This window comes from Rhea americana, unplaced genomic scaffold, assembly GCF_003343005.1.
Source record: "Rhea americana isolate MKP2758 unplaced genomic scaffold, rheAme1 scaffold_35, whole genome shotgun sequence".
Lineage (NCBI taxonomy): Eukaryota > Metazoa > Chordata > Aves > Rheiformes > Rheidae > Rhea > Rhea americana.
In genome coordinates, this window is record NW_028186479.1 from 3,443,711 (window position 1) to 3,468,700 (window position 24,990).

At 36.7% G+C, this 24,990-nt stretch overlaps 1 protein-coding gene across 1 annotated transcript in view; it reads right to left on the reverse strand.

Moving 5' to 3' along the window:
- The window catches only part of TOPAZ1 (testis and ovary specific TOPAZ 1), a 53,434-nt gene that overhangs the window by 14,661 nt on the left and 13,783 nt on the right, over positions 1–24,990 (reverse strand). Inside the window, exons 3-14 of the mRNA XM_085311743.1 lie at positions 24,250–24,976; positions 23,671–24,066; positions 19,635–22,116; positions 18,577–18,644; positions 16,045–16,175; positions 13,895–13,956; positions 11,322–11,434; positions 8,957–9,027; positions 8,226–8,363; positions 1,602–1,665; positions 332–483; positions 27–119 (exon numbers count right to left, since the gene is read on the reverse strand). Of these exons, the coding sequence (XP_085167869.1) occupies positions 27–119; positions 332–483; positions 1,602–1,665; positions 8,226–8,363; positions 8,957–9,027; positions 11,322–11,434; positions 13,895–13,956; positions 16,045–16,175; positions 18,577–18,644; positions 19,635–22,116; positions 23,671–24,066; positions 24,250–24,976 (4,497 nt within the window). The remainder of the gene's footprint in view (positions 1–26; positions 120–331; positions 484–1,601; positions 1,666–8,225; positions 8,364–8,956; positions 9,028–11,321; positions 11,435–13,894; positions 13,957–16,044; positions 16,176–18,576; positions 18,645–19,634; positions 22,117–23,670; positions 24,067–24,249; positions 24,977–24,990) is intronic.

Sequence of the window (24,990 nt, forward strand, 5' to 3'; positions counted from 1 at the left end):
AAATAGTAGTACAATTAATCTCATACCTTACAAAATATACTGATTAATGTAGGCACAGAATCTCTTACATTCAAAGAGGCCATGCACTCAAAAATTTTCAGAAGAACATCAACAGCTGGCTATTTAGGAAAAAAAGCAGAATTAGTCTTATAACCTTGTTCAATTAGAAAGCTTATAGTTTTTATTATAGAATTTATGAATTGCTTTGTGTTTTTTTCTTATAAAAACTAAGTAYCAAAGTAAAAACAAACATTACTACAAATAGCATAGAATAGAAAGGCTAAGATACTACAGATCAAAGAGTTTTTCAAAATATTCCAAGGTCACTTACCAGCATATTAATCAGTAAGGTAACATTCAATATCTGAAATACTTCTTGAAACAAACAGTTCTTGAGCAAAGAAATGAGAAGATCATTCAGGACTTGTGAAGCAAAATCCATGCCAGGTGGAACTTCTCTGTAATACTTCGTAAATATTTGTGCTGAAAAAGCAATTAAAATCATTTCACTTCAAGGTAATTGATATTAACCATTTAAACAAGTTACCTTAAAATTTAAAAGCTGTATAACAATTTTTAATTAACCAGGATATTGTAGGGCTGAGATACTGAGAAAAATGGATAAAAGGAACCAGTTTGAGTGCAATGCCAACCTTACTAGACCCAGACGAACTATTCTGAAATACCTCATGACATTGAACTGAACTCCATACGCCCTGTAGGTTTCAAGAAAGCTTAGCTGATTTGCTGCAGCACAAGAAAAGTGCACAAAAAAGAATGCACAAAGCCAGTTTACACTTGGTAGTGCATTACACAAGTGAGGCCTTCGCAGCTGTGAAGCACTAGGCAGTGCAGTGCAATTATATCTAACTTGACGATTTTACTAGCTGTTTTAGCCTTGACAAAAACATACTGAAACCTGCAGGTACTCTATGTTGTCTGCATTACAGAGCTCAGTACTTCAGCAAAGGAACATTACTAAATAGAGTGCAAATGAATCCAATGTTGGCACGATACCACACCTGTTCTAATAAGCTTTCAAAAATCCAGACTGCTAGTGACAAGTACAAAAGGAATGACCGTACAGAGTTAGATTTAGCCCTTTTTGGCTGGACTCAAGACTCAGATAGATCTGAATCAACTATGGTCCCTAAAACATATTAAATATAGTAGTATGGCTTTACGGTATATAGTAAAGCTGTCTGGTGCTTTAGCAGCACTTCTTTGGAAGAACTTAACTCTAAAATTTTGGACTTACAGTGTTTGGTCAGGATGTTTACAAATGTCTTACAAAATGTCCGTTTCATTAAAAGCCCCACTCAAGTTACCGATCTCTAATCTCAAACCTAGTTCTATTCTGGCTCAGTTCATTTTGTTTGGAAATAAGATTTATGACAACCTCTTGAAATAACTGCATAGCCAAACTCCCAACCTCAATAGGAAGCTGCACCATGAAAACATGTGGATTGGACATAGACTCCTAAATCAGAACTCTTATTCACTGTTGAAAATTCACCATTACTCTCCAGACTGCTTCTGTATTTTGTATGTTAAATAAGCTATACATAAGACATGCATCAAAGGCTACTGCTATATCATACTTGCACGCTGTAGAAGGCCTAATTCATTAATAGTAATGTATGTCCGAAGTATTGCCATGCAAATCTGGAAAAAAGAAAAAACAGTAAAACATTACCTCAGTTTATGCTATATTCAAATGAAAGAGCAATCTACAAACACAAGTTCTGTGAGGAAGTAAGGTTTACATTGCTTTTAATTATTTAACTAAAAAATAATTGGGTCAATAAGCAAAGGCACTGTTAAAGCGGAATAAATTTATAAAATACAAAAATAATATAGATGGCATTTTTGGGAAAGGAACTGCGGAGATCACAGCTTCCTGCACGTTTAACTGTACACTCCTAACAGACAAAAAAAGGAAACTGAAAATACAATTACTTGGAATTAGTAAAAATGTGACAGATTGTAAGTGCACATTCAGAGAAAGGGAAGTATAAGGGTACAAGTGAAAACATGATGAAAAAAATTACATAAATGCTTCAACCTAGAGTCAGATAATCTCCTAGAAATAAAGTTGCTAACACTGTATCTTCCCCAAAAGCCACTCATAACGGCATACAAGAAAAATCTCAGAACTAACTTGAGTTAATAAGCACTTTTACCGCAAATCTACTTGATTTAAAAGAAAAAGAAATCTATATTTAGATATTTTAATACAATATTTTGTACTAAAACATTTTTATCTTAGTATCTTAAGCTGCCTAAAAAAATATTAATTTCAGTTTGTGATAATTATTCGTTTTGCTTCAGCTCACAGAGTGCTGAGATTAAAACTTAGAATTCTTAGTTAGATAAAATAAATTTCTGATAACCATTGTCACTTCTGGAACCTTTCTATATAGTTACTTAATGAGTCATATTTAATACTATTTTGTGAAATAATCAGAAATAAAGAGACAAACCACCCTGAAATTTGTAGTTGTGTTACTACAGAACTAAGTTGGGCTTATATTTAAACCCAGCTACAATATTAGACAGGATCCAATCATGGCTTTAGTTAAACAGTGAATGGATTAGCATCAAAGTCCAACATACTGGCTTGTGGCCAAGACATCTTTCCTCAAGACCAACAGCCCGTTCAGATCACCAAGTCAAAGAAGAAGACAATTCTACATCTGCATAAGCTGATTATAAATAAAAGTTGTTTTTGTTTTTAAACAGCACCATAGTGTCCATGAACAATAGTCTAAGACATTCCTTTCAGAAAATTATGTAGAATCTTTGATCACTAATATAAACGTGGTGTCATTTGGCAATGGGTGAATCATTTAATCCAAATCTACAACCCCAGGTGGCTGACGGCATTTCCAAAACAAACTTTAGCACATGCTTACACTATGTAAATTAATTTGCTTTCTTTTGGAATCTATCTTCCTCCTTCTTTGGGCTGATTCCCAAAAAAGCCAAGATTGCATCTGGAGCTATGCCTGTTCCAAGTATTAGTGAAATTGCTTGGAAAATCCAGTTGTAGAACGATTTGAGTCAAGTTACACTGCATGCATAAAAGAACCTAATTGTGTGCTTCATTTCCGGCTTATAGTAGGCTTAAGTTGATTTAATCGTTTCAATTTATAAAAGGAGTTGATTTAATCGTTTCCATTTATAAAAGGTGTAATTAAATCCATGAACCATGTAAAAATGAGAGTCTCTAAATTCTGAGTTAATCATAACAGATTTAGGATGAGGGTACATGTATAATAATTAAAAAATAAACTTGCAATGGGAAACTCTGGCCAAGCCTGCCTCTGAACTGTGACAGGAAAAAAATCTTCTGGTAAACAAAAGCACAATGCATGTGAAGATAACGTTTCCATGTTTCCTGTGTGGAATTACTCCAAAATAGACATTAACTGTCAGAAAGCAGCCAACCAACCCCCAAAAAAAACCAAAAAACAAAAAACAAACAAAAAAAAAAACGTTGGGGAAAAAAAAAAGCTAATACATTTTTTAAATTGGTGAATTCTTTCCAAGAGATTGACACAGAAATTTAATGACAACATTTAATGCTAGACAAGAATTAGATTAATTTATCAGCAAAAGAGTACAATATTCCCTCCATGTTAATAAAATTAAGTGACAGTTTTCCCATTTTCAAAAGGTAGCACAGACCRTGCTGCTCTGTGAACCTAAAGAAGTTAATTCTACAAATCATTTAACACGATAATTTAATGAAAATGGTAACAAAATGGGTATGTATTTTATACAAGCAATTGACTATCTGGTATGACAGAGTTTTACAATAGCAAAACAATGAGGTGCTGAATTTATAAGAAAAAGCACCAAAATTTATAAATTCTCTCAGAATGGACTGTGATGTTTAATAAGGGGAAAACCCCACGCTATAGCCCTTTGCTATAGCATRAGATCAAAGGAGGAGTTGCAAGGAGGAGTTCCTAGGGCACTGAACCTGTCCTGCAGTTGCAAATCTGCAGGTGGAGCAGGAGCTGCCTTTCTCTTCCTCAAAGTCACAAACTTCCAGTCTTTGCTATCGTGGAAATCTCTATTTCCCAAACCTGGTAAGCACAGATTCTGTCTGCACCTCCCTTGGTGGAGCTGGGGGTTCAGTCTCATGTCTGCAGGCTCTCGGAGGAGACCAGGTCAATCTCTCTGKCATTTCTGACACTGCTGTACACTCTGCTGACTTCCTCCCACCGCTCCTTTACTTGCTGACGCAAGTCCTCCACCAGCGCACACCTGCACCTGTCCTGCAGACAAGGAGAGCGTCTCCCCCTGCACAAGCTTCAGTGAGAAGCTGCACGCATACTCTACAGTCTGAGACTGAAAGAGCTGCATGCTCCTTCTGGAGTATGGTTTGAGCTGATGTGTCTAAATGTACACGAAGATAAAAATAATTGATTTGTTGCACTCTCAAAACAGACTCTTTTTCACTGGTTAGACTAGTCACACCAGAAGGACTAGAAGATTTACATTAAAGATCTCAACTGTCAAACTTACGATATCTCACCAGGAAGTGATATGCATCTACTGTACCTACAGGCAAGTGTTTAATCTCTTTTATAAAACAAAGGGGTATGAAATTTAAGAAAGATGTCTATGCTATTTCAAGGAATTAGGTTAGAAAGAAGTGTGCTGGGTGCCTTTTTTCCTCCAAAAAAAGATATTTTCTCCTCCTCTAAGTGTTAGTAATGAATACACCTGTACTGCAAAACAACACACTACTGATGCATGAAGGGGAAATACCTCTATATTAGTAACTAATTTTTCTAACCAACTAGTTTTGCATTCCTGCATAATAATTTTAACCTTAATCGATGACAATATTGCTGAGTAGATCAGGCCAAATCAGTACTCCTGACTCACCATTTTGCCATTTTAAGTTTACAGTCAAAAACACTATTCTTTTACTAACAAAATTTTAAACTGTAGTAAGTAGGTATCTGGACAACATACAAATCTTTTTTTCCCATTATTTTTAAAGACAGCAACTCCAGTTAACAGCTTTCTGCAAATGCCTGCAACTACTGAAGTTGTTAGAGCTAGAGAAACAGTGACATCCAGTCATTTGAAAAACTCAAAAGCAGCATACCATCATTATTCTACACTTAAACACTCTCCAAAACCTTTAAGACTTACTGATTCAAGTATATGAAGTCTTAAGGATTTTGGAGAGTGTTTAAGTGTTTTTCAGTTTAAGATGTCTTTTTTAATATTAAGTGATCAAGATTTTCTATAATTGCTGAATGAGCAGGATGAACACAGCTGTAAGCACTCTGAAAGACAGCCATTCTTGGAAAGATAACAGATGTCTATACCCAGTTAACATTCCTTTCTCTTTGGGGAATTACTTAAAACACAGTCTTAATAGCTTTGTTTACTACAGCCTAATACAAAAGTGATGCCATTGAGTGAAATTAAAGACAACTTTTTWAAAAATAAATAAAACTAGTATAGCTTGTAGAACTTGCTGAGCTCAAATGTATGCTGAACTCAAAGTGTATGATGTTTTTATGAATTAAATCACTGTTGTTTTGTAGGATAACCACAACTGTGAAGAGTATTAAGTCCTGGTGTCTTACGCTATACAGCTTCCACCAGTTACTTAACAAAAAGGAAGAAATTTCCATTATGGGGAAGGATACTCCTCTTCAAAAATTCTGGTAGTGATCATCATTAAAATAAAATAGTACTGAGCAAGTGGACTACCAGTCTGCATAACAGTTCGTAAAAGGACTAATTTCCTCATAATTTGACTAAATGACTTCTCCGTTGCTGCTTTACGTATCTTCCATCTATGTACTCTGGTGCCACCATGAGGTACTTRGCCTACTATCAGTTTTAAATGGACATTTTAAAAAAATAAACAACTAAAACCAAGCTCCAAATAGTGTCAGGCTAGGCTCTGTAGGCAGAACAGTAAGTGTGCTGGACTGCTGCACTGCAATAATAATCAAAGTGAATGGCCTTTAAATAGTTCTGAGTAGAGAATTTAGTTCTTCACCTTCAGCTGATGCGAAAGCAAACTTTCCCACAGCCGATTAGAGAATTAGTGCTCAAGAAATTAAATTAGTTTTTAAGCTAAGTTACATAAGATTTCAAAGGGGTTGCAAAGCATCAGAAAAAATTCAGCTCTATTCCAAAACATGAAAAGGAAAAGAGAAACATTAAGAAGATCAAATTACAGTGATTTACTTTTAAAATTTTGGCAAAGGACATTTGAGATATTAGGGAGACGGATGAGCTCATTTAGATGCTAATTTTCTTTTAAAATATTTGGCTCTTATCGGTTTCAGCTATTCAGCTAAAGTTATTCTTTGCTTTGTGATTCTGTAATTTCTTACTTACAGACAACAATGATAAAATCGTAACTCATACTACAAGATAATATCTAAGAAATAAACTTTAGACCTGGTAAGGCCAAGTTTGGGTACTGCTTGCTTTTAAGTGACTTATTTAACCATCTACATCTCAGTTTCAGATATACAATTCCAAAATCTTACTACACAAGAAGAAAATTAGCTTGCATTGTGCTGTTCTTGGAAATGTTACAGACCTTTAACTTCTCTGTTAAATGCTTTGAAAATACATCTACTTTGCCCATCACTGGAAAACTGATTTTGTAGCTGATTGATTCGGAAACTATTGTAAACAGTCAATCATCAGATTTCCAGAGTCACTAGAGCAGTTGTCAACAGCAATGATTCAAAAAAAAAAAAAAACTCACAAAATGAAGATCATGACTTGGAATTGTCACATGGGGGAAAAACTTTCTTATGAAAATCTCTATCAAASCTGAAAATGTGTAACCACTAGTATGCACTGAAGTTGTTGATGAAAAGAGGTGTTTTTGGTTTCCAGATAACCATTTTGTGGTTAACTTCTGATATACCTGACATTTGCTGTTTAATTCAGAATCTGACATACTTCAAGCAACTCTTCAGCAGCAACAGCTTGGGAGCTGTAAAATAGTAAGACTATAAAACACTTGAGGCAGTGTTTCAGAATCAGATGTTGAAAACACTGTTTAAAATGGTCATGGACTTGACATCACAGATGCAAACAGCACATTTCTATCAATTAGTATTAACTTCTGCTCTAGACATACTGCTTTAGYAAAAATTTCAAGAAGATAGTCTTTCAGTTTTATGTTCTGGCAAAAGTGTCCAAAATACGCTTTTGCTAACAGAATCATCAGAATAAACTTCACCACAAATACAGCAGGTTCAYCCACTTGTACAGCAGCGAGATATACTTATCCTTTTTGAGATTAGTCTACACACATCACCTACCATATTACGCAGAGACATTAAACAGATGCTGCAAGGACATTTCTGTTTAGATAGCCTCTTAAAAACATACAAGTTTGATGCCTGTTCAAAAGTTTTCTTTTTACAAAACAGTTCACTGACATGTCCTTCAACAACATACATTTCTTTGCAAACATTAAGGTTTTGACGGTTCCATGGTTACAGCAGCCAGAACTGCAACACTTTTCAAAGTAGTAAGAACTCTTTTCATAAAGAACTCTGGTTAACCACAGGTACCATCTGAATTTTAAATGAATTACTTTCAAAGAGGTTTGTGTTCACACCTTCCACATGACCTGATTTTATTTGGGCCAAATAACTCTACTGCCTCACTTGTATTTGAATGAGTTAACAGGAGTTAACATGTCAAAGAAATCTGATAAGGAGAYTGCACAATGATAGATGAAGCAGAGTTGCATGTAAGTATGATGAGAATAGCCAGCATAATAGGAGATTAGAGCATTTTTGAATAGAAAAGCCCTTGTTACACAAAACYTGAAGTAATTAATATATTGTAAATGGCTCTTGAATTTAAGAATACATAGAAAGCCTGAGTTTGCTTAGAGGTCTCTGATGCTTGGTATGGAAATGTCTCAGTCTCCCAATTCCATTATTCTATAACCTGATTCTTCTCCTTTTGCTGATATTTGCTCTCTTAAAAACTCTGTAAGTTCAAAATTCTACCATCTTCCTAGGATAAGAGTTTTAAAGAATTGTATAAAGACCTTGATATGAAAACCTTCTGTGGGTTTTCTGATCCATCAATCTCTGAAATTAACTCACTCTTAATATATAAATGAATACAGAAGATCCTGTTTTGCATTTCAAAAAAATGTATTCTCACTTACAATTTTTCCTTTCTCCAATAGTTCTCTTTACCTTTTCATCCCCTTGTTCAGGAACATGCCAAAACCAACATTTTGCTCTTTCACAGCCACGCAAAGTCATGAAATAAAGCCTGCAATATTTACGAGGCAATTCAATCATCTCCAGGAGCTGATGGATTGAACGGGAAACCTTAAAAAAATAAAACATAATTAAACATAAAAAAACCCACAGAAAAAAACCCAAAGCAAACAACCCTCACCTCTATACTATATCTGCAACATTTCAAACAAGATCAAGATTAACCCTCATTATTTGCCTGTTTATTGCCTAACTCAATGAAAACCTGTAGTCTTGAAGACCACACAAGACAGGACAACACAAGAAGAGCTACATAAGACTGTCAACGAACAGAAAGGAGGAATAAAGGTGACAAACTACTATATGGCTCTGGATAACAGTCTGAGAATGTTTTGGGTTAATTTCCTTCACCCTTGTCAGTGCCCAATATAATTATGCATCTCTCCTGAACGCATGAAACCTTCTCTGCTTTTCAGTTCTACAAAAACAATAAATCAAAAAGTCATATTTGATTTTGTTTAAGCTGGAAATAGAAATCAACAAACTTTCACAGTGAATAGATCTCCCCTCATCATTGATTTCATTCTTGAATATAAGCCTACACAGGCTGGTAATCTCTGAATAGACATATGCAGAACTGTTTGAATATCCATAACAAAACTAACGCCAAAGCGTCAGAAGTCATAAAGAATTTAGCAACTCACTTTTACATTTCTGTCCATCTTCCATGGCTCAGAATCTCCGTAATTTTGCAATGGCAGTAGAGAACTCTTTCCTGAAAATCTGAAATCTAAGAATTAGGACAGAGGCAATAAATGGCTCATGTAATAAAATAAATCATACCAAACACTTATTTGTTTTCCTTTATATTTAGAAATCCTTCAATTCAAGGTAATGATTAATGAAAATTTGACTAATACAAACTAAATCCAGTAATGTAAGCCACGGTTTCTCAACTGTTTTTAAAATGAACTTTTAAACAAATTTTTAAAATAACTGCTTAATAATAAATATTTAAATTAAAAATTCACAACTTTATCCAAGGTCTCTGGTCTGATTATAATTATAGAGATGAGGAAAGAAATGGAATGAAAATAGCCAAAATTTTAATTTAAAAAGGGGAAAAAAACCACTTTATCAGTAATCCTTGCATTCTCAAATCACTAAGAATGAATTTAAACTATTTTTTCAGAATCAGAATAAACCTTTCATAATCTGTATCTTTTAGGCAGTGTAGCACCTAGCTCAAGCCCAATGTAAGTTAATGTTTTTTAAATAAAAACATAGTTTTAGAAGTTTAATTATTCTTGATACCTGAGATTCCTTTTTTTYCCCCCTTAAGAATTAATAATGCTAATGGAAGTTAGGAGTTCTATTTTTCAAATCTGGTTTTAAAAAGAAGTAAGAGCTTCTGAGTATCTTGTTTTCTGAGGTGCCCACCTGGTACCCTAAGAGATCTGGCTATTTGAAAGGCAGGGTGYCTAGCATTTTCTGACAAAATATATAGTTAATAAAGAACATCCAATAACAAGGCATGTTCTACTGGACTACTAGGTGTGTAGTTCTTCTTATTAGAGCTTTCTAAACAGATACGACCATCTACAGGATGGAAAGGAGAAATATAAAGTAGAATAATTATATATGTGAATGGTAGTTAGAAGCATAGCTGCATGGTTTTGGGCAGTGATTGTGGTGGGAAATTTGCTAAATTTAGAGTGGGATAAATCTAGAGACAGGAAAAAATACTGAGAAAAACAATCATCCACCTTATGCAGAAAAATGCTAGCAATATCTTGTACAGCTCACAAGTTTTTCCTGTGGGCACTTCCTGTTGTCCCCATTGCCTAGAACTTTTGGCCAGGTCCTTTCAACAGTCTGCACTCTCCCCTCTCACCATATACCAAAGTCACAGGGGAGCAGGCACTGCAGTGACACAGCCTGTCCTGTCTGCACAGCTCTGGAGAAGAACAGGCTCTATTTTAATCTCTCCCAATACAGAAGTTCTTGCTCTGTTGACTGCTTCCACTGATCCTAAGAAAAGTTTAGAAAAACTCTCCAGAAAGGACATACACTTTTAAGGCCAAAGACAAGCAATTTCAAACCAGAGTAGTGTAGACAGGCATCCTCCTTCCATATTTCATAGTTGCTTTTTATAGCCTTTGTTGCCCTTCCTAAAAACATTGTTAAATGACATGATGGTAAAAATTAGACAACATACTCAGAATAGTAGTCTAATCTGAAACTAAACAAGGACCTATGATACTGATCTCAATCTAGAGAACACTCATTTATAAGCTTCCACATTAACCAATCACTCTAAAAACATGAATTCCCAAAACAGCTGTGGCACATAAACAGAATGCAATATCTATCTATAAATAACCAAGTCCTGTACTTCTCTATCTCACATGCCAAATAAAGCTATGTATTTACATAAGGCTGAATATCAGAGTTGTTATTTGCAGATAAAACCAGCAAAAATCAGAAAACTTTGAATACAGTTCTATTACATTATGATTTCTCTGGTGGCAGAGACATTCAAGAGGTACCTGCCCCACTTATGATACATATCAGGTTGAGGCAAAGCACTGCTTATTAAAATCTAGATTGTTTGCTTGATCCAGTTCAGCGAATGCCTCACAAACATTTGAGCTGGCATAAATAAGAAAGCTCTGACCTTTGGCAAGGCACATAAATCCCTTTATAAAGCTTTGCTGACAGAAAYCAAAACCCTAGTTACATTCTCTGATTAAAAAAGTTATTTGCCCATAATGTGGGTCAAATACAGCATGTCAAAATACTAAGAATATGAGCAGTTCTGAATTGAAGTATCTGAGAATTATAAATATCAAGATAAAATGACTGCTATTTGACATTAGCAGATGGGAACCTGCTAAAACAAAACAAAAACCAACTTTGCCATATGATAGCTTCCATTTTTGCTTCTATATAAAACAAAAATAAACTCTAGTCAATGTCTTCAGAAACTGAAGAAATCCTTTAAGATTTTATAGGGAAATAAAACACAAATAAAAAACCCAGGAGGGTTTACTAATACAAGATACGAACCATTTGTCCAGGGTTTCAGCACTGTGCCTTCACTGGGGGCATTCACTTTCAGGGCAGGCAATGTTAATCCTGACTGAAGTTCGCAGTTCAAAAGACCTTTATATTTACAGTCACTGCTGAGTGTTAAGACAAACACATACACATTTGTTTAATCAAATTAAATAGTTGCTTCTCCCATACACTAAATACTTAAAATGTGGTATTATGTGTATAAAAGACGAGAATTTCTTCAATAGTTAAAGTAACAAACACGCTCTATAAATTTAAATAGCTAGCAATCCCAACAACCTTGCTTTCATTTCTCTCATAGCCTAGTCACACTGGATTATCATCAACTGAGATCATTCTATCCTAAAGTTTAACTATATTAAATTCAGTAAATAAGCAGAAAAGGCACCACAGGAACCACTTCATTTTTTTCACTCCACTGAGAGGAAGGTTGAGATGGTTTCTGCTGTCTTTGGAGCACATCCTTTTCAATAAACTGCTATGTAATCTCTGCCAAGGAAATCCACAAAGCTTTGGAAATTACTTGAAGAGTCAATTGTTTTCCTGTCTAATAACCTATTATACTTAGCAGAAGATTTCGAAGATTTCGAAGGGAACCTCAATTAAAAACTGTTTTGCCTTTAACTATTCCCGAATGTGTACGTTACAGACAATCAAATTACTGAAATGCGATGTTTTCGAAAATAAGATACAAAATTGCTAGGAAAACACTTAAATTACATCTTTCTTATTTGTAATTAAAGCCATAGGAAAAAGATCCCCATCTACAAGATCTCTTTCTCCTCATCAATTAAGTCAGTACAACTCAGTCAGTACATTCAGCCTGCTTGCTGTTTAGAAACAGACTTGCTATTCCCTATCAGGGAAATGTTCCAGCTTCTAAACTACTACTTACTTAATACCTTCCTTAGCCAGGATAATTCAAGTCTTTCCTAAATTGTGGGCTGTTTTTAATACAGTTTGAAACAAAAAATGCTACTACAGAGAAGAATAAATTCCATCAACAATAAGCTCAAATCCCTTCAATATCCATTTTTATTTTTAATATAGCTGGTATATTTGTCTCCAGAGGGACAAATTTGTGGATCTAGTTACCCATATTTTGCAGCTTACAATGTAATAGCATTTTCCTAGCAACTTACCTGCAGGATAACAACCTCAGCTCTCTTTTCATCTAGATGGTAAACKGCATGCTATTTTGACAAGAACTGTAAACTATATAGCTATACAATCAATTTCTAAGTATCATCTTCAGATTAAATTCAAATTAAAAGCAGAGTTTGCTAAATATGAGCAGTTTTTTCCCAGATATTCAGAATCAGCCTGTACATGATCCTGTGCAACGTGCTCTAGGTGACCCTGCTCGAGCAGGGGAGTTGGACTTGATGATCTCCAGAGGTCCCTTCCAACCTCAATCATTCCGTGATTCTGCAAACTTTGCAATGGCAGTATTTCTGAACAAAATAGAGAAAATAGTTTGATGCCAAATGATGGATAAATGCTTCTTCTATAACCACAGAGATTGCTATGTTCCAACTAAGGAAGTGAATCTTTTCTCTGGTGCTGTGTTAGGGAAAAGATGTAAAGTAATGTGGTATCATTTGCATATACATTTTTATCTACCATAATCTACTTATGTTATAGCACAAAGAGCTATTTATGCTTCTGAAGTAAATTCATATGGATATTTTACCAGGAGAAGCTTGAAGCTCTCTGGCTAGTTAATGAACAGATGCAATATTCTCTACTTAATGGACATCTGTTAAATTTGAATTGTCACATAAACATGACTGGTGCTGGAAAAAAAGTGATGCCCTCCTCTGAGCAAGCCGAGTCTTTTAATTACCACGAAAATGACTCTGGAATGTCTGTTACTATGTTTCTCTTCTAATCACTTAACTGTTCCATCAGTTAAGTATATATTTTTTAATAAAAAGTCTTACTCTGCTTCTTTTGGGGGCTTGACAACAGAGGAAGGTATTTTATTTTCACATTTCAAGTCACACATGCAACAAACAGTGTAAGCACAGCCTGAAGTAGCAGAACAGTTATGCATATGTTTAACTCCATGTCACATTGTTAAACACCTTTTTCTACTGCTGTTCAAAGATTTGTCAGCCTGAATTTGAGTGAGAATCTTTCAATCCTTCCATCCGTTTTAGGAAAGTCCCAAGAGACCGCAAAGAAAGCTGATAAAGCTTCATTAAGGGCTAGTAAATTTTTTCAGAGTTCTGGTAAGTGCTATTGTGGCTGGAAACACAACTTAAACACTGTACTCCTTTTGGGATGCCAGAGGAGGCAAGACACTGGCATAGAGTGGATGTATTTAGTCCCAGCCAGAGCACAAAATATTTTCTGTTACCGCATCAGGCTACAACTAAAATTTCCTTTTTGATTTCTTTGCATAATGAAGTATCTCATATATTTATTTGCTTTCACACCTTGTTGTGGTATAGCAGAAAAACTAAGTTAAAACCTGATGGTGTTTTAATAAAAACATCACCTTTCATTTGTACAGTGACTGGGGAACATCACAGGTTACTCAAAGGACAAAGTATACATACGTTTTTCCAGTTTCGTCTGTTTTTTCTTGTTTAATATCAGCCATCCCATCTGCAAATCTGAACTGTGAAGGTATTTAAATTATACTTTTAGACTGCATAATGTACACCACAGCACTAACAAGTCTGCTATGTTTTACACTACAGACTTAAAACTAGAAGTCTTTTGTTGAAAAGTCTGACAATATAGTCTTGATTATAAAAACATTATTCGGACTGTAGTGTTATTCTTACACAACCTTTTTAATTGACGTATTACCTTTACAAATTGTGATCTTTAACACAGTCATCTTTAATGGGAAAAAGGATGACATGATTGAATGGGTGTTTTCTCACTTCTCTTTCCTTCCCATAATTTTGAGGCCAACTACCTAATTTTAGCTATAGCTGACAGATCTGTATAAATCCCACAAATGACATTCCTACAAAGTTCATTGAAAATTTAAAGCTGCAAAGAAGAGGAATCTGAGGCTCTTTGTCAGCTACACATCAGAGATTATAGGAAAAAAATCCTCCAAAATGCAGAGGAAGAGAGCACCTAAGATATTTAGGGGTATGGGAAGAATCTGAAGGGAATGATATAGGGCAAACTCATGCAATTCTGGCYTTGTTTTTTCCACTATTCATGAAGTATGTTGCTTAACTTCATATTGTATCACAAATTTACAATAACCAAAGAATTAGAGGATATACTCTCAACAGATGTAAAAATTTCATTTTACTAGTTCCCCCATACATCAAGGATTTTCTCCATGCAGTAACTATTGTTTCTGTCCTTTTCACAACTCTAGAAGACTGAAAAGCCATTAAAACACAAACAAACCAAAAACCCCATCAAACTCTAAGAGTACTTGTAAGAAGTGTTCTGCCCTTCTACTCCCTCCCCAAGTCTGCACAGCTAGTTTTTCATCCACATATGGATGCAACATGTAYGTTGTGGTGCAAGTTTCTGGAGTTTAGTTTGAGATTTAGGTGAGAGGAGTAGGTATCTACTGTCATTCAAGACAGCACAGAAAAGCAAGTATGTCAGGACACTGATTTTATAAAGCCAGAACATCATGAAGTAGCCCATTGGGGTGTGGCCAGCAACAACCACAGTTTTTGCAACAAGTACTACTCCTCCAGTAATGAATCCATCCTGTATAGGGCTATACAAACGCCTTTCATGCTACTAACCTTCCTCTAGCCCGCTGCCGGACTCCTTTACTCTCTCTTACTGTGAGGTCAGGGGACAAAATTGTCTTGCTTACTTTTTGTATCAGATGTCTCATTCGCTGTAGGAATGTTTCTACTCCACTTTTAAATAATGATCCTAGTAGAGAAACTGATTCCTCATCTGATTATTTACTCCACACACTTACCAATTTTTAGCCACCTCAATTTTACAGTTTAACTTAATCAGTTAAATCCATTATCCATTCTTGAGGGAGTTAAAAAAAACAGTAAACRCCATCAGCATTTATGTCTGACTGGTAGTGAGATGCAAATTCTCATCTATGATCCAAGAAGGAAATAGCAAAAAATTTCAGCAAGTATTAAAATTCCTAGACTTAAATTATCTAGGGGAAAATAGAAAAGTCAGATAATGTCACTGAGCATGAAAATGGCTTAATGTTCTCTCTGAACTGCCAGGAAGTCAGTATGTTTATGCTGTGATGCTTCTGCTCAAGTTACCAGTCTCAGAACATTCCTCCTCTGATGTACCAGCTGTGCAGCTCTCCCAGCTGAATTTTTTCAGTACCACCCCACCCTTCTGAGACTGTGGGGTGAGAAGCACTTAACAGCAACTTTCTAAAATTATGTTATGTAAAAATATTATAGATGCATAGAAGTGCTTTTAGATATCTACTGGAACAGTACTTTTTATACAACTGTTAATACAGAATTACTGTAATAACTGAYATGACAATACATTGCTTGCATTCAAATTTGAAGACCAATTATGAGTGAGAGAAGAAAATCACAAATTCTGTCAAATAAGACTTTCACCTGCCAACAGCACACAGTAATCTGTGCAACTATGAAAGCAGTATTCTCTTTACTATAGAAAATTAAAAATTTCATTGATGAAACATTAGTATTTAAAGTTATCCAATTATATGGACTATCATTTCCTAAATGATTCAGTAACAGAAAGCATGACTTCTTAGTACCTCTTCATCCATGTCAGAACCCTTAAAAAGTTCATCTAGTTCACTCAGTTGCCCATCTTCAAAAGAGTCCTCAGTAACACCTCCCAAAGGACTACTTCCACTCGACGAATTGTGGGTTTTAATTTCATTAGCTGAAAATTTATAAACATATTACTGTATGCATTTTCCACACTACAAGGTTTTATTTCCTAGCTATTTCGAAGACCTACTAGTAATGACATTTAAGATCTCCTAGGTCTTCCTAAATATGAAATTTTTATGTAAAATCATTTCGTCTTTAGAGCAYGAACCATTTCAAAGTAAGTATTACATTGAATCTGCAATTAAAAATTTACCCATGCTGCATGTTCTGTAGTATTCTACAAGGATGGTTACAACAGTTTTATTTACACAAAACTGAATCCAATATTTTAAAAATAAATTCACTTAAGTTTTATTATTAAAGCACAGTCAAAAATTTGCACGGTAATTTGCTATGCAAATAAAGACTTAGACTTTGCTGGAGAAGGTGATCAGGTAATTGTAATGACATGATGTAACTCAGAACTAAATAAAGACAACTGAGAAACTCCAAATTCCTGTAATACAGCAAACTCGGTGAGAATTCAGTGTCAGGAAATTTCAACATCTTTTGGAGATGTCACAGAAAATGAACAAAACACTTCACTACAGCATTCTGAAGAAGCTCTTTACACACAAAAATGAAGAGCTTTGGATAGAAGAGAAATCCACTCCTTCACTGGATCGTACGAATTAATTTTGACTGCACTGTGTTGTCTTGAGACTGGAGAAGAGAATCAGATTATTATTGGAGAAGTTTTTCTCTTAGTGGTCTCTACAATTTCATCAGCAGAAATCACATCTGCATAAAGGCTATGTATACCATATTTCCACTTGAAAGACGAGGAGGACTGATGTCATCTAAAATGCTCAACCTTAATTGTAGCATTTGTTGCCCTTTTTGCACTCTGTAAAGGYACTGAGACAAGAAGCAATGACCTCATCATGCAATACAAGGCACCCAAGCAGTAACACATATTTCTAAATAAACACACAAATCCTCAGTAATTACCAAAAACAGTCATCATTCATTTGTTCTATACAGCCTGTTCTATTTTTTAGAAGGCATATATCAAGCATAGATCAGTATGCTCACGGTAACTTCAGAGTGTGATTGGTTCCTAAGTTATTCAGACTTGGGAAGCAAGACTTACATAAACCTTTTTCCTTATTGTAAAGGCTGCAAAAATATTCATAAATTTGCCAGCCTCAAGATTTTATTAGAATATGAAATAGAATGACACATTAGTTAAGAAAATGCAGATGCAATTAAATAGTACAAAACACAAGTAAAAGACAGTATAAATAAAACATCACRAGGCTTCCAGGTGTTCTGGCTTCCAGTGTTGGTTTCAAACACCTCTCTACTGCAGATACCACAGTATAGTCCCCTCTGGCCCTGTCTCTTTACATCCCATAAGGCCTAGGTGTGTACCTACTCCCTAGACTTCCTCAATGGTCTCCCTGTTTCAGCTTCTTCAGGAGCTCTTAAATCCTCACTACCTTGTATCTCGTCTTCTCCTCACTGAGGTTCTTAAAATTCTCTCCCCCAAACACACTATTACAAAGGGAAAATTCAGTCTCCCCCTTTTCTTCAGGAAGCTGTATCTGTCCATAACACATGAAAAAAACCTGCCAGAGGTACTGTCCATCAGACACCTTTCAAGCCTGCAGCAAAACTGAATGTAACAGAACATTGCTAGATTAACAGCAACTTGACAACTGACACCAGAAACACCAAGAACCTTCAAAACCAGTCTCTACGCTCTGTACTTCCTCTAGCAGGTCAGTAGTATGTTTCTGCTCAAGATCAAAATTCTGTACCTCTAACCTATCTAAGAGAAACTTCAACATCAGACATGCTTTGCACAGTAGGTCTGTATGCAGGGTGCAGAAAACAAAAGAGACCGAGTCGGAGAGTTCTGCTTAAAACATGAAGAAAAAGAAATATGTCTAAGTATCCTACTTTAAAAAGTATCCTTGAAAAGAAGTTGTTTGTCTGAGGAACAGGGATGGCATCTGCAAAGAACAAAAGCGTAACCTAGAAAAAAAGCTATTATAAAATTCTGTCTGATGATGGAGACAAGAGAACAACCAAGTAAGATAATGAGTCAGACTCCAAAGCAGCATGACAATACTCAGTGTTCTCCTACTGTCTTATCAACTAATAGAGGAGCTGTTTCTTGCCTGTAGTATCAGAAAGATGTCATTGGGGGGGGGGGACTACCAATAAACAAGTACTACAGAACAGTGGATGTTCTCTGTAAAATTCAAGTTTCTACCATTTCAAAAGGCATTTGTTTTATATACATTTTGGAAATAAATYCTCATCACAATAAAAAGGTATTACTGAACTGACAGGGTCTAATCTTATCTGGAAGGTGTAAATTCTAGGCTTTGCTATTGAACATCTGTGTTGTCACTTTCCTCTCCCGAGTATGCATTCAAAAATGTCCATTCAAAAACTCTTACCTTTTAGCACCAAATGACAGGAATTTTCAGCATCATTCAACACTCCAGATTCTTGTACCATATTGTCTCTGTTTTGAAAAAAAGTTGTATTTCAGATTTCTAGCACAAAAGCAAAATAACCTAGACAGTTGTACACAATTAAAGTTCTCAGGAATAAATATTTTTAGCTATGGACAGAATCCTTCCTTACAACACACTATCCTCATTAGATCAAATCTCTCTTTTTGGCTATCCTATGTCCATCTCTATAGATTTACACTTAAATATATTAAGTAAAGATCAATGTGTTCTACTTTACAAGGAGATGTGCTCTCATTATAGAGACTACAGAATTGAAAAGTTAATCTATTCCACAAAGGACCACTGCTTTTTTTTTGTAAAAGCTTAGTGGTACTTTTAAATTCTCCCTCTCCTTCACTGTCTTTTATCATCTCCTCAAAACCTAGAAAAAATGAATGCTGAATTATGTATAACACAAACTTTGCAAGTGAAGATGCAGAAGCATAAACATCTATAACCTGCTAGCCAAATTACATATTTGAAAACTATTCACGTCTGGGGATAAGATAAAAGCAAGGAAGAAGAAAGAGCTAACAGAATGCAATTGTAGAAGCAACTGTTTACTCACACAGAACCAACAAAAGAACAAGCTACCACTAGGAAATAGGAAATATTTCAAAGCAGTATACTACTTTCCACCTAAAAATCTACCCTCAAAGGTACACTGCTAAAGAAATTTAAAAATATTGATTTATTTATTAAGAATGCTACTCTCAATAATTAGCTTTGTTTATACTTTCATATTTCATTTCACTTAGTCTAGATCAATTTTTCTAGATTAAGTTTTCCTTGGATTCAGAGTTTTATCCTAGTTTTTATAAAAATGCCATAAAATACTGTATTTACATTCAGAATACTGTCATACCTCAATTCTGACACTTGAAACTAACAAAGAAACTGGTGAAACTTGGTAAGGAGCCTAACCACTACAACCAAAGTGTACTGATACAAGATCAAAGTACTTGAAGAGTATTGTCATCCTAAAGAATGATGCATACCTAAAATGATTTACTGAATCTTTATCTTCTGAAATGACTGGATACTGAAGCTTAAACTCTGGCTTTTCTTCTGCAACAAAGATGCTACTACAGGGCTTTTTTGCAAAACAATTTTCGGAGTCCATGAGCGAAGGGTCCTCATCATCACTGGTTCCAAAAAGGTCAGGGTCATCCTGGATCACATCAATCACAAGAATATCTTCTTTGTAAGCTTCAAGAACATCTGGAAAGTTTTCACTTCTGTGCTGTGAAAGATTYCCTCTTGATTTTCTATTATCACGTATTTCTAATACAACAGGGTGGTCAACTGCATTCCAAGAATAATCAGGAAGATTAGATTTTGGTACATATTCAGTAGTCCTAGAGTCAGAAACAGATGACTCCAGCTGTCTCTCAACGACAGCATGTGGGTAGAAAGAAACATGTTCAGGGAGTGCGGATATCTCATTTGAAAGGTTTTCAGAGTCATCATATTCAAAGTCCTTATTGTGGCTATCATCAGCTTTTTTCTTCGTGGAAGCTGTAGATGAGACATCAGTCACTACAGAAAGAGTCTGCTGCTCAGAATTTATCAAAAAAGTCTYTTCATCTCTTTTCTGCCTTTTTGAAACACAAGTATTGTCCAGAACTTCTAGTGGACTACAGGGCTTTCTTTCAAATGAAAGAGCAGCTTCCAACTTTCTGGATCCAGGTCTGTTTTTGCGTAAAGGAATTTTGAAATTTGACAGATTTCCAGTGTTTAGCACTTTCATTAGTTTTAAATCAGAAAGTGTTTGCTTCACAACTGATGTTTTATGGCYGAAGTTTACTCTATTATTGTTACCTGCAGATGCAGCATTCTGGGGGACTGTCATGGAGGGATTTCTTTTTATTACAGTTCCTTTACTTTTATCTTTTTGTTTTGTTGTACAATTCAAGGTTGCTTTAACTTCTTGCACATCATCAAGGTTAAAAGCCATGGAACTTCTACCTGTGTTAACTGATGACTCCAGGTTTTCATTGCTACTTATTCTCAAAGTCCCATAAATATCCAAGGAAGAGGATTTTGGTGTTTCAAGTGAAGCCAGATATTCAGTATTCAGAYCTATTATTTTATGTGCAGATTGTTTGTTAATTTCTGCTGGTGATACATGAAGAYCCAACTGCCTCAAACTGCCAGTCAGAGCACTGTCTCCTAGAGCTTCAGTACTGTTTCTATCAGAGGATTTCTCAAAGCCAGAACTTTTTTCTTTTTCTCCTTTTGAGATGGACCTGTGATCTTTATGAAACCATTCAGAAGTCCTTGCACATGATTCCAAAGGCCAAACATTTTTACCAGTCATCGGTATTGTTCTTTGACAGGTAGACTGTTCCAATTTCTTACTAGYTTTATTCAAATTTTCATCTGACATGCATTCCTGACAATTAGAAACATCACAGACCTGAGTTAGCACTCCCAGGCTACCTGAGTTAGCAGAATGATCTTGTGGTGCCACACAGTTTGAATCGTCTCCTTTTGCAGCTACAGAGAGCTCAGATGTCTCCTTAAAGCAATCTTCAAAAGCAAGAAATTTGAAGCTATTTTTTCTGCTGACTGATGTATTTTGTGCTTCATGAGTACTTTTTCCAATATTAAGACTTGATGTATGATCATATGAAGCTGACAGGGTCATTTCCTTGTGATTGAGTCCAAAGTCTGCTAAGGAGTCTGATGTGGCAACTGGGTCCTCTGTTTGTAACTCACACTCACGGCATTTGTTAGCCACGTCTGCGAGAACATTCTGGACTGCTGCTTTCTTAACGATCTGCAACTTTTTTCTGGGTCGTCTACTAATATTCCACTTTCTTTCCCTTGAACAATTACTGTTTTCATTCTGAAGGCATGAAAAATATCCTTCTCTATTTTGATATTTTTCTTCTTTACTAAACAAGAAACCTCTTTTTAGGGGTGATCCCTCATTTTGCATTCCACTAGTGCTGCAGCTCATATCCCTCTGTTCTACAGCACCATCAGCACAAACAGGCTTCCTCTTACCTTGGGCTACATGGAAGAATCCACTGATTTTACAGCTGCTGGCAGTTCCGTTAACTGAAGACTTCACAAGTGTATTTATGTAACTGCAGGCCTCTAATCTCACAACTGGATTCTTTTCTGTTACAAATGGCAAGCAGTTACAATGGGTTAGGGTGTTTCCACAATGTTCAGCCTCAAACTTTGCTGATGTATTTTTTGCCTTTTCAGCCGTACTTACACTAAAGCTTTGTGAACACTTTATTTGATCAATTCCATTTTTTCTTTTTTTACACTGTACACCAGACCTTTTGGCCAAATAATGACACAGAAATTTCCTGCTTTCAGTCCCATCCAATGTGGCAATTTTAGGAGATTCAGAGGAATAAGGTTTCTTCTCATTGGAATCTTCTGATCTATTTAAATTTGTCTTGATCTCCTTCACTGCTTGTGTACCTGAGTCTTTCTCAAYTTCTTTCCACTTTTCCTTTGCTGGTTAAAAACAAAGGAAACAGTCTCATTAAAAAATATTCTAAGAGGTGGGGGGGGAAGACAGAGTGCAGTATTTTGTAAGAAGGACAAGAACATTCAAGATTACTTAAAAACCATTACACTGTATAATGTTAAAACAATTATTGTTACATTTTACTAATAAGTGAGCACTACTTGCAAACTCACAATATCAATTTRTGTCTTGTCTTAAAATGAACAGATAAAGAAGAGAATATGAGTGATGTCACAAGGAAATCAGAAGTACCAAGTTATTTAAAATATAGGTGGAAACCAAATTAGAGCAAGTCTTGCAAGAAAATGCAGACACTGTTTGCACAACAAAAATGTTTTCACATTTTTGTTAAAACCTTTTGTTTACATATTGGATTCTCTGTTACATACTTTGTTTATAAGAGTATAGGTCTTACTTCAGGTATATAATCTAGTCAAATGCACCAGGTAGTTCAAGACAGTTCAAGAAGAATCACAAAAACTGCAGGATTTGCACTTGTATAAAACATTTTTTATTTAAGAGCAAATACTGACTACCTAAAACAACCGTACATTTGAGAATTTCATCTGAAGAGTGGACTCAAATGTACTGGCAAAATTTTAAGACCTCATTTTTCAAAGTAACGTACAGTTTTAGTGGTATTTATATTAAATAATTATTAAATAATAACCTAAAGAAAATACCTGCCATTTGAATATACTCATTTTGAAGACATATCTCCCTCAAAAAGAATGTATTTTAGGACAATTGTCTTGAGAAAATAGGAGTACACTTTTTTTTAAGAAAACACCTCTTTCAGAATTGCCAGTTTGATACAATACACCACAATACAATCATTGTTTCTACAGCTTTTAAGATTTCACAGAGAGCAGCAACTAAAAATCAGCAACAGGGTCTGAAAATAAAGAATAGTAGCCTATAAAGATGAGCAAAACCCCAAGACTACATGATATACATAAGAAAATAATCCAGTGGTATACAAATAAATGAAAAAWTAACTATATTTTATTTTAGCTTAGCTGAAACTACTGCCTCGTCTTTCCCTGCTTGTGTCTGACCTTTCTACATGTAAATGAACTGATCATTTTTGAGGAAAAACCCAATTCTTGCTCAGGGGCCTGTTGCTGCTGATACCCCTTCCCTTTTTTATTTCTGAATAGTCTCAAGAAAGGAAAATAAAAGACTTCTTTTCCCCTCCCAATTTTAAAGGTTTTAATTCTCAGCAAAAGCCTCACCTCCTGTTTTCTTACAAGACTAGTATTCACAGTTACGTAAAGCAACCACCAGTTCTTTTCGCTATGCTTCTTGAGCTGAGCAGCCCTACACGCTTCACTTTGGGACAGGCGACCAGCCACTTTATCATGTGCTCATGATGTTGCCCCACAGAGACACCTGTATCTGCAATAGAAAAAACCTCTCCCTTGACTTCGTACTTCCTGATGGCATCCTGCTCCAGCACCAGTCCCCCACCCATAAGCTCCCTGTACTCTGGAAGCCCACACGCTGCACCGGTATTTCTGTAATGGAGCACGGGTGCTTACCCCTTTCCCCCAGACTGCCTGCTCCTTCCTGAGGGTCTGAGCTCTGCTGCTGTTCTATCATGGCTTGCTTTTGCCTCTTTCCTTGGTTTCTGGGTTCTTGGCTGCTCAGACTTYGTAGCTGCGGTACTGCCAAGGAGTGTCCATTCCTCTTGCTCAGAATCACTGTTYCTTTCTTCGATGCTGGATGCGGTGCATGCGGTTCTACTAATGAAGAGCTTGTCTTTCTTGGACTTTGTAGCTTTGGTCTCACCGAAGATGCCCTGCCATTCTTGCTTAAACATCTCTTCTTTTTCTCTGCAGTCCCCAACTCCTTCGATCCTGTCAAAGGACACCCATCCCTCCTCCCTGGGGCCTCTACTTTTTCCTGACGTTTCAGTTTGGACAAGGAGGATCTCGCTCCCTTGTCAGTTTTTTTAACTTTTCCTTGGGCCTCTGTTTCTAAAGACCTACTTCTGCCTTCGTTTTGGGAGCTTTCAGAGCTTTCCTCAAGCATCAGTACTCTTGGCTGTATGCAACAATGCCATTCCTTGTTCTCCATCCTCCCTACTTGCACCAAGGTGCTTCCCTCGCTCCGAGTACGCAAACTCTCCTCAAACTCTGGGATTTGCAGATTTGGTATCATTAAAGAGCAATGACCTTCCCTTTYGGTATGACATGTCCCCTTTGCGGGTTGCAGCGCCTCTGGTTCTGGCGAACAGCAAATACTTTGCCTCCCTGTGCTCTCACATTCCTCGTCAGAGGATGAGATTTGTAACTTCAGCTCCAAGAAAGAGCATTCATCCTTTATTTCTGAGCTCCCTGAACTCTCCTGGAAACCTAAAGGGTTCGGTCCTTGTGGGCTATGCTCCTCCCTCCCAAACCCCGTTGAGAGCTTCTTTTGCAAGCTGGTTTCAGTGAAGAGCGGCTGCTCGCCCTGCCCTATCCTGCTGCTTACCGCCTTTCCCCAGCATGCTCCCACAGGCCTCCTCACTGCTCGACCTGCTCCGGGCCCGGCAGCGCCCGCCGCCCGCCGAGCCGCGTCCTGCGGGCTCCCAGCAGCCATCCCGCCCCGTCTCCCCTTGCTTCTTTTACCTGGGAGCCTCTGACTACTCTCGCCCCGCTCCTCCTGCACCGGCGCCAACGGCTCGGGGGAGACCCCGGGGAGCCAGGCAGGGAGCGAGCAGGGCGCCAAGGGCCGCTCGGCTCTTCTCTTCGGCGCCAGGCGGGGGCTGCGCTTGACCCCCGGCTCCGCCCGGGGCTCGCCCGCTGCCCCGCAGCCCGGCGAGCGGGGGCTGCCGCCGCCGCAGGGCCTCTCGGCCAGCCGCGCCTCGGTGGCGGCCA